This window comes from Cariama cristata, unplaced genomic scaffold (genome assembly GCF_000690535.1).
Source record: "Cariama cristata isolate BGI_N322 unplaced genomic scaffold, ASM69053v1 scaffold18447, whole genome shotgun sequence".
Taxonomy (NCBI): domain Eukaryota; kingdom Metazoa; phylum Chordata; class Aves; order Cariamiformes; family Cariamidae; genus Cariama; species Cariama cristata.
In genome coordinates, this window is record NW_009627263.1 from 1 (window position 1) to 10,954 (window position 10,954).

Sequence of the window (10,954 nt, forward strand, 5' to 3'; positions counted from 1 at the left end):
CCGAGAAAACGGGACGGAAACCAGCGCGCCGGCGTGCCCACGTGAAAGGCTTCCGTGCGAAAGGAGGAAACACATTCCTAAGAGAAGGATAAACGCCGAGCCACAGGAAGACCCCAAACTGAACGTCATATTTGATCACGTGACGAAAAGCACTAGTAAACGTTTTCCGTACCCTGCGTAGCCCAGATCAGATAGAGGTTGCCAATGTCAAGAGTTAACTGGAAAAGAGAATTTTAAATGAATACACGAAAATATCTGAAGCATTGTTACTTTTCAGAAGAGCGAATAATCTGTCCGCTGCTCCAAAAACGGGTGGGGATGAAAAAGGAACTGCCGCCTTCACCCGCGACACCGGGAGAGGAGACAAAGGTCCACCCTCGAGGGTGGCCCCGGGCCGGGCGCCCCCCTGTGCCGCCGGTCATGCAGAGCTCCCCCTGCTGGTCAGCTCTGCAGCCCTGCTGCGCCAAACACCGAGCCCAGCACTTAGAGACATTTCCATTACATTTCGGTTTAAATAACACAACCATTTGTTGTACACCGTAAGAGTATTCATTTTATGTATCTTTTAAATATTTACATAAAATGTCTACAAAATCCAAAAATATTTACCATAAATTTTACCCAAAAATACTCAAAATATTAACAAAAGTGTTCTCTTTACATCAACATTTTTAAACCAAGGAACTATTCCATAATTTAGAAAACCAAGGGTTACTCATAATTGCTGCAAGTAAAACAAGAAATGCCAATGACAGGCCTTTAGCAAGACACTGGGAATATGGTTCTCCTGAAAAAGAAAAAAAGAAAGGAAAAAAAGTATAAGCATATGAGAACTAAATTTTAGTTCAGACAACAACCCAAAGGATACAGGTTAAAGTATACACATAGCCTGAATAAAATAATGTAGCACAAAGCAAATAAGATGTTTCATACTTATAAAACTTTATACTTTGTGTAACTTTAGTCCCTCAAGTTGTGCAGATAATAAACTCGGGCAGTTGGCATCTGTCCATGCAGCTCCCAGAACAGAGTCCAACTGCCCTGAAGCCCTTTGAAATGCCAGACATTTAACCTACAGTCTCCCACAAAACATAATCCACCACAGTTTTAACAGAAGGAATTTTAAAATTAACTGTCTTAGCAATATGGCAAATTCTTACTGGAACTGATGTGGGCTGACTGAAAAAACACATACTGGCAAATGGAGAAACAAAGCCTCCATCCACCCTTCAAGGGCAACGACACGCACTGTGTCATTACAGCAGGAAATGTAACCAGAACAGCATCATAACATGATGCACTCTCCTTTGCCTTAGAAAGTGCACCTCCCTCCAAACTCTACAGGGCAGTGAAAAAGAATCTCTCTCTGCCAAACAGACGTTCACAAAATTTCAGTCTTATCCAGAAAGTACTCCTAGTAATTATTTTTTCCACTAGTCTAACTAAGAAATTAATGCCTTAACAAGGAAAAAATTAAACAGACTTTTTGGACCATGCTTTCTAAAACAGAAATTTTAATTCCCTACTACAAAGCATTCTTTCAGACTAAACTCCACACATCTTATTATGTCTCAAAGAAATATAGCCAGTCCATGGCATTCCACATTCCTTATTATTTTTACCTGTGTAAAACCTTGTGAATGGATAAAAAAGTTGTGGCCAGCACACATCATTTCGATTGCAGTCAAATTCTGTATAATTAATCTGAAATCTGAAAAAAAAAAAACTTTATTAAACTACTGTACTACCAGAACACCAGGGCAAATGGAAAAAAAACAGAGTGAAAGGTATCCAGATTACAGGAAAAAACAAAACCAAACCACAAGCTTCTCGTTACTCTCTTACAACTTTTCTTCTGATAAAAACAGGAGCCTCCCTTCTACTCCATTTCTGTCATTTTCAGGCAATGGATAGTTTGGGGCCCTCACTCAGCACCCCTTACCCACTCAAGTAGACAGCACAGAAGCTTGTCTGCTAAAACCAGATGACAACTTCACAGGGTAATTTACAGGCCTTCATGTTCTTCATGCTCCTGCGGAAGATTGTCACTAACAGAATTGTTAGCTCAATAAGTCTTTGAATCAAGCCTTCTTGCTCTGTACTCCACCAAACTAAAGTAACCTTTTGATCAATGTTATTCACATCTACTTAGCATAATGTCAAGTATCAATGCTTTTACAAAAATTACCTTGTCATTGGAATGGGTGGCTGAGCTGGCACTTTAATAAACTGAACAGAAGAAGTGATGGGAAGAAAGCTGATGCTGTTTTCACAGATAAGCCCGCACTGGAACTGCCATATGACTGTTGAGTAACTGTAAAAATATGCATAACTATTACTTGAGGGCTGTAAATGGAAATGTAGAGCCTAAACATAACAATGAAAGGACAAAATGACTATTTAGGAGGAGGTTGACTATCTCTGGATTTCCAGCACCATGCAGGGAGGGAACTTGCAAAGTCAGGAAATGAGGTAAAGTGGAACAGAATCCTATTTGATTGGGCTTCACTTCGAAAAAAAAAAATGTTTGCAAAGTGAAAATTCACTGTTTTAGGAAAGAATAAAGACTTTACCATAGTTCTTAAGAAGAGCTCTACATTGGGGTAAGCCAGAAGACAGGACAAAGTTGTCATTTCCACCATATGATAAGAAATTAAAACGTTCTTCTGATGGAATGCCCTGCGTATGCCTACTACTGGCAGCATCACAGATTTTATTTAATATTTCACTGAAGTAGAAAGGTTATTTTTTGTTTATTTTATTTCATTTCGGAGGGAGAAAGACAAACCTGGTTGTGATCAAAGCAATTTGGGTTGCACAAATAAAAGGCATGTAAAAAATCAGAAATAACAAGATAACATTTTTGTTTGTAAAATTTAATCTGGATATGTTAGGTAAGCAAGCCTTAAAATGAAACATTTATTTGTCAGATAGCCAGAGACACAACTCTCTCTACCTGATCTGCACAGCAAGAATCTGTTGCTGGGGAATCCCTTGTACTGCACCCACATCGGCAAAGATTATGCGAATATTCAGATTTGCAGGAATATCTGGACAAATGCCTTTTAAGCTTCCAGTGCTCACATTGGTATCAGAATTAAATGGATCAAGACCTATGGACGAGAATGGAGTTATTTAAATGGAAATATTATAGAAAACATTATATTTTCCATAATCATATTATTGTTCAGTGCAATATTGTTAACTGTCACACAGGAACACAGAAAAAAAATGTTTTCTCTATATAAAACACATAAAGGAGTACTTTATCAACAGAGAACTAAAATACCAAGTCATATGTGTACAGGCTGACAGTAAAATACATCTTAGTGCAGTATCCATATACACATTGAGTTATATGTGTGTGTGCATACATATATATGGATGGATGGATCCAGACACAGAGATCAGTATTATATTTTGGTTTTATTTTGAGTTGCTGTATTCACTGTATGGGCATATTTAGACTATAAACAACAACACAACCTCACTTACGTATAATTTCCACCCAGTCATTTAGATCACTGTAACTTGAATTGTCCCTCTTTCCAATGTGAGTAGCTTGTATTAATGAATTCAATTTCTCAGTTACGTTTTCTCTGCAAGATAACAATGTAAGATTACAGATAAAGTAAATCTGTACTGTCTACCACTCTGGGTTGCAATGTGATTATTACATCATAAGTTCAGTTTCCTCTGAAAGATGTTATCACTCAACAAAACCAAACTTGAACCTACTGCGTTACCTGTTGAAGGGAAGAAATGGCAAAGCATTCCACCCCAACATAATCCTCATTTGAATACAGAGAGATCTGAGTGAAACCATTATTATAATTTGCCTTTTTAAAAAAAAGTGACACTATCAACCACAGAAAGCTGAAATGCATACATGAACATTTAAAAAGAACAGTGCTGCATAGTAGGTATTTGTAGAGAATCATGTAATAAGCAACAAGAGGGATGCAGGGAAAAACAATTCAACCTACGTAGCTTACCTTAAAAGGCTGCAATCTTCATTAATACCGACTTCTAGAATGCACCCAGAGAGCGAATCTAGTCCAAATATAACTGGTGTATAAGTTGCCGACGTACACAAACCTCTGCCAGCTATGAAATGAAAATACCTTAATTGAGCTTTCCTGTATCAACCTTTCGATTTCTAGCTTTCAATTTTGTGCAAAAATATCAAACATTAGAATGCAAAACACCAAGTGGTATAGTTCAAAAATAGATACAAGTCCATTCAACTTTCAATTTTCCAAGACAGCATTAGAGGCTTACTCACTGAAGTTTGAAAAAAGGTTAGCAAATAGTCTAGAAAAGCAAAATTTGGCAGAGACTCTTGACTAAAATATGTAAAAAATCAAACCAAACCAAACAACCCCCCAACATCTTAGCATTAACTACCGTTGAAGTTGCAACCTCATAAGCCAGTACCTGGCTGCCAAATGTTTAGGCTTCCAAAAGTATCAGAAGCATTCATATTTGCAGCTCTCACTGGTTTTCCAACTTGATAACCTAAATATAGAAGGGTAAATCGTGAACATTGTATAAAAATCTATAAGCATTAGCATTGTTTTAAGAATAAGTGTCATCAATCTTGAAGTAAATGAACAGACATTTCCATTACAGTAGGAATACCCTCACTTTAAATAATCAATATCTATACAAGAAAAGCCTAAGAACCAATCACCGCTATTACGATTGGCAGTGCATTAAGACAGGAAGGTGGGGGCCAGCAACATAAAGAAGTATAAAAGAGATATAAAACATAGTCACTGATAATGATCTGTACAGTACAAAAATTTTTTTCTTTTAAGAGGCAAAATAAAATATTAATACCTGGATTCCCCAACAGGTCTGCTGCATTAGTACTCTTTAAACTTAGAAATCTGACTGTGAATCTCTGTGTCAGTATTTCTGGTAAAAGAAAAAAACCATGACTTTACTTTTAAATAAGTATATTAGCAAAAAGTATGCTCTGTGTAGGATACAAACTTCCATCCTTCATTAGTAACAGAAAATTCAAAATAATATAAATTAATGGAAATCAGCCCCATACATTTTCTTTCCAGAGTCCAAGGGAAATTCTTTTAAAGAAGTATTAGTAAATAAAATATTCTATCCCCAAATTTCCATGCTGAAGAAAAAAACGTAAATCAAAAATCACAAAAGAAGTTTCATGATACCTCCATCACATAAACTTCCAAGGAAGACTGTAACATTTATATCCTCTATGTCCTTGTCTTTCAAGATGAATGTATAATGCTCTGCAAAAGTTACATTTCGACATTGAACCTCAGCAGTATGAAGGCTTTCTGGCAGGAGAAAAAAAAAGCCACAATGAAAAGCATTGCTAATTAGAAAGCTATGTTACTGTAGCTGAAAAAGAACACATCAAAAAACTCTGGCAAAATTCTAGAGATTATAATCTTTTTGAGAATTTATTTTACTGTTTAAGTCCCATCTCCTTAGGACAGTGCAACAGTACAATTCCCTAGCTTATCAATATTTTAACATCAGCGGTTCCAAGTCCTTTTGTAGCTAAACCTCTCCACAAAAGCCCAGCACTGGACTTCACATCATGAGCTGATGCACTTCTCTGGACGCAGGACTCCCTCTGCTTTCATCTCATCCCTCCCAGGGAGCCATCACTGCCCAGAAAAACACATTAGCTTTGATTCCATTAGTTTCATTTGTGCTGCATTATCTTCCCACTGACTGGGAACCACTGTTCTACATCAAATAATTGCTTCATTGGCTGAAAAAGGCCCTTAAAAAGGCATGAGAGCTTACAAAACAGAGACCTCTGCTTACAGTCTGCCCAACCCACTTACATGTTCATCCTGGAGATTTTTTTAAAGCATTCTTTATATCTTTGTTTATTTTTATTATTGTTTTTTTTTCTTCTCAAAAATTACTTTTAATGTAAGCTAAGGGACCCAATTTCTTGACCAAGTTTAAATCAAGTTGGGGTAAATTAAATACTTTCTGCTTTGCAGTAAGCCAAACAGTTTACTTTTAGAGTATTAGATAACATTCAAGCTCTCTCCTAAGAATTGCGGCAGGTAAACATTTCACGCATCAAAATAATTTCTTTCTGATATAGTCCAGTTTAGGTAAGAAACTTATTTATTAAATGGAAGAGACATACCACATTCAGTGATGAATTTGCCCATGTCAGTGATGGTCCTATAGATGACATTTTGTTGGATGAAGTCTAAGAATGAAAAACAAACACTGCAGTAATCCCGACAAATGAGACAGACAGACACACTGTTTTCATATCCAAGGTGCAATCCTTGTTGTTATGAAAACTGAATAGAAAATTAATTTTGGTAAAGGACCAAGCTGTTTATGTCTTTTGAAAGCATAGCTAGTTATCTCTGGATCTTACAAAGACCCAGACGAACAAAATTAGACAATTATGGAGCCTAAAATAAATTATCTTCATGCTGGTAATCATATTATCTCAAACTCCAGAATGACACTTCATAAGTATATGCTTTTGTAATGCAGAAAGTACCCACTTCTCACTCATTCTAAAATGATGATACTGCACCCTCTTGACATAAAAAGGGCTCTGCAACGGTCTGAAAATAGAAAGTGGGAGAGATGCTGTTCTGTCATGTGCAACCATAGCCACTATGAGTCACCAGAAACAGATAAATGGGAAACAAAGGCTCATCCCACTATTTCTCATATCCTAAACCTTGGGAAATAGTGGGACACTTGCTAGAAGGTCATCAGAAACAGGAATAGAACATCCCCAGATGCTGAACTACAGCCACCAGATTACAAAAATACTACATGCCGCTACTATGTCAACAGCTCTCAGGTTTGTTCTGTTCTAGCAGCTCTGAGAAACACAAAACACATTTCTGTTAGAGTTTATGCAGCATACCTCCAGTACCACTGTTTATCCTCACATCATGGGGCAGTCCTTCCTTGTAAGATGCTAGATTGGTAAGGCATTTGACATCAAAGTTCTGGAGATACGCTACAGGGGCATTTCCAACACACTGTCCAGCCATAGATCGCTGCAGATGGTTCAACAGAAATAAGTATGTTGGACCCTTTTGTAGCCCCTTGCTTTTCATTTGAAGACTATTTGTTAGTGAAATGCTCCAAGTGTGTACTACAGCCATATACAAAAATTTGAGAAACAAGTAATCTGATGTTATCAAAATACCACAATCCGTTGCAAAAGAGAGGCTAAAATTTAAAAAGCACAGCTTTAAAAATAATTTCAATGTACACTATGGCTTCCTCCTAATTTGTCAAAATAATTATAACCAACAAGTCTCTCCAAAATGCAACAGAAGTTTGAAAAAGGTACAACCAGATAACTAAGATTCAAAGGGAAAACCAACTATAGTGCTCAGTAATGCAGCAGGCAAACCAAAAAATACAGAAATATGGTAAGTGATAAACTATTAATTGCGATGCCAAGCTTGCTTTTACCTCTTGAAATAATGAAGACATGACTATTTGGGGGGATGGGCAGGGGGATCAGGAAGGATAATGTTTACTTTTAATAATGATTTTGTGCCTTTTGGGTTTTTTTGTGAAAAATGTTCCACCACTTCACCACAGCAAGTTGCAGAATCTGTTTACAAAGCCATGAGGACTGTGATATACAGAGAGTATCAAACAAATCAAGAGGATTCAAAAGCTCATAAAGTGATTACCTGGGGAATGGTAAAATACTCATTTTCTTCTGTCATAATTGGATCTCCTTGTCTGTAACCAGTGAAAAGTTTCCCAGGAGAAGTCTGTAAAGGGATCTTAAACGAAGGAACTTCGGGTGTAGAACTGCAAACAAGTTAAAAAACAGTTCTTTCCTCTCTACCTCACACAAATAAGTATACATTTGCTTTCATGTCCCATGTTCTCATATAGTACCAATGATATTTCTCCATTTGCATTTAAAGTTCACACCCTAAAATTCCAATTTAAAATAACTTTCATTATAAAATCAGGTTATATTTTCAGTAGCATGCCTAATGCATGTGTTGAAAAAATAAATTTTCTTAAGACTTACGTAGAGCCGTGATAAAAGTAGCCAAGAAATGGTGTATTGTTAAGAGAAGATTGTACACAAAGGAAGGGAAACCAATCAGGGGTATATTCCATTGACTGAGAACAGCACAGCTGATCAAAAGGTGGGTTTACATCTCCACCAAACACTCCAGTGAAACATGATTCATTGAATAACTGCTTCAAGTCTGGTGTACACTCCTGAAAGGGAAAAGAATGGTCACTTTTTAGCGCAGTAATGGCATTACCATAGGCACTACAGCTGTAATTACAGGTAAATCAAACCAGTTTTGTAGACAGAGGTCATATTTACTATTAGAAATACTGGAAAATCCAAACAAGCCCTCTAGCCCCATCTAGTCTGAAGTGCTCAGTACCTCTCTCCCCCGCCCCAGACAATAGAAAGAGCCTAGGAATTTTGAAAACACTTAATCAAATTTTAATATGAAGTAAGTACCGGATCACAGCAACAACGAACATCACAAGCTCCAGCTGTCAAGTCACAAGGACAGGAGCCCAAGGGCTGAAACACCTGGTTTGGGATGATAGTTGCATTTTCTGTAAAATAATTTAAAAAACCAGGAGAAAATCAGATTAAATGGACTGGAATCCAAATAAATAAACCATGCACATTGCAGTTTATTCCATCTGTGTACAAATATTTTGTTAAATTCCATTAATGACTATTCAGTATCTCTTATTGCTGCCCAAATCCCAGTTTTTATTTTTTCATATATAGAGGACAAGAGCAGCCAAAATACTATTTCTTCTTTAGCATATCTAAACACTTACCTGACACATTTCCTGTAAAGGACGAGTTGGCATATATTTCAGCTTGAATCAGCAGATGAGCCAACATCACTGAATTACGGCAAGCCAAAACCTGAAGTGTTTCAACCACGCAGAGAGGTGTTGTGCAGCAGTCAGTGGCATTCGGCAAACACAACTGCAGATTTCTAGTCAAGCTTATAGTCACTTTGGAAGTGTTCTGAAAAAATGCAAAAATACAGTTTGATAGCTTTGATGGCTTGTATTAAATTACTCTTATGTATACCACTCATCAGCTTCTGAAAGAGAAGTTTCAGTACCACTGTGTTTTGTCAGCGCTACAGCATAATGATATTCTTCCTATATTAAGCTGGACATTTGTTGAGAGTGGAATGACAAAGGGTCTGCTACTGAGATATGCAAATACAGTGAGGACATGAACTGTACACAGAACTTTAAGGCATGCACACAGATTAAGTTACCTCAGAAATTACATGCACAATTCTAAAGAAAAGAACAAATACTGAAAAGTGAATTTCAGTTCTTACAGGTGCCTTCACTTGAAAACTGGGACGACTGCAGCGTTGATAAAACCCCTAAGGAATTATGTATAACATAACACTGAAGGCAAGTCCAAGAAATATAGATGTTCCAGAGCTTACGCTGGATAAAACCATTACTTTTTTATTTCTATTAGCTCCTTCCAGCAGATCTGAAAGTCTCAAATGCTACAGCCAGCCAGGAAGTACTGGCAATTCTGGAGAGGAGGAGGACAGCAAGGAACCAGTGTCAAAGCTGCACCTCAGCAGACTCCAGTAAGGGCATCCACACAAAAAGATAAGTCAAAGAAAAAAGGCAAGGGCAAGACATTCAAACTGGGTTGTTAGTATATTAATGTTTTGCTACTATTTCATTAGCCTTTCATACATGACAGTTCAATGCTTCCCATTTTAGGGAAAAATCAGTATTTTACATACCATACCAGGTGTTACATTCAAATTCCAGTCAGCAGCTCTTTTACTTCCACTGCAATCTGCAACTTGCAATTTTCCTATATCAAAATAAAAATGTTTAAAGTATTCCACCGTTATTTAGAAAAGACTGGAAAATAAGAAGTACATTTAAACTCCTCTTGTGCTTCCAAGTAGGCATCCCCTAGGCCCAGCTGACCAGGAGTCAACAGAGGACCAAGGGCTTAATCAGCAGAAGTCCTTTGGTGTTCCTATTTCAGTAACTACTAAAGCACTATAAATGAAGTGCATTGCCATTTCTCCAGTAATTTTAGTGTCAAAAAAAAATTAATAATTCAAACATATTTATTTACATACTGCAGGGGAGGGGAAGTGAAGTGTTCTTACCTGTCTCTTCATCTATAGGACTTACAATTATAGAAAAATTAACTCCTGAAGAATTTCCAAGAAAAAACGAATTGACTCTGGGCCCTGACATATGGATAAATGAAGGCTGAAAGACTAAAAAAAGAGAGAAAGAAACAAGTCTCAACACACAGTAACTGAAAAAGGTAACATCTGTAAGACACATGTACACTTGGGTTAGATTCTTGCTTTGCTGTATTTTAAATTGTCACAAACAGGACAAAAACATCTTTTGATGCCTAGTACGGGATTGTATTTAACATTCTTGCAAGGTGCTAGAGCAGTGGGTTCACCATAGCTTTCTATACCACAAGTCTACATTTGTCAGGATGCTCAGTAAACACACAGTAGCATAACATCAGGGCAGAAGACTGCAGCACTTAGTGGCCCACGCAGATACTACACAGGTCAGGCAACAATGTATTTAGCATCTCTTGCTGACTTCAGTTTACACTTTTTAATTTCTCGAGGCCATGACGGGTATCAGCGGTGCTCTGCTACCTGTGATCCAGTAACTGCAGACTACTGCCCTCAGCATGTAGACATAGTTTCAAGTTTAGGGCTCCAAGTTGGGAGTTTTACTAGAATTTCTTTTACAGACTTCACCAAGGTTGAAAAGTCCAAGACAAGCAGCTCCACCTTCCCCCTCCGAGTCTCCCCTACTGCTAAGCAGTGACAGAAAACTCCAGGTCCAGCACCTTCGGGTCGGGGCAGGGGCACCAAAGGCCCCTGACCTCCTCGGCCCTGGGGAACCCGCAGAACCTCCGTGG

General features: G+C 37.7%; 1 protein-coding gene across 1 annotated transcript; it reads right to left on the bottom strand.

Moving 5' to 3' along the window:
- Positions 1 to 671: 671 nt before the first annotated feature.
- On the bottom strand, positions 672 to 10,280 carry TCTN2 (tectonic family member 2; the record flags this gene model as incomplete). The annotated part of the gene is made up of 17 exons (XM_009704383.1): positions 672 to 787; positions 1,623 to 1,711; positions 2,189 to 2,314; positions 2,957 to 3,113; positions 3,496 to 3,599; positions 3,996 to 4,107; positions 4,438 to 4,518; positions 4,843 to 4,920; positions 5,190 to 5,318; positions 6,155 to 6,220; positions 6,905 to 7,040; positions 7,692 to 7,815; positions 8,045 to 8,241; positions 8,498 to 8,598; positions 8,833 to 9,028; positions 9,786 to 9,859; positions 10,167 to 10,280. Coding segments are annotated over 17 exons (2,000 nt in total), but the record flags the coding sequence as incomplete, so codon positions are not given.
- Positions 10,281 to 10,954: the final 674 nt, after the last annotated feature.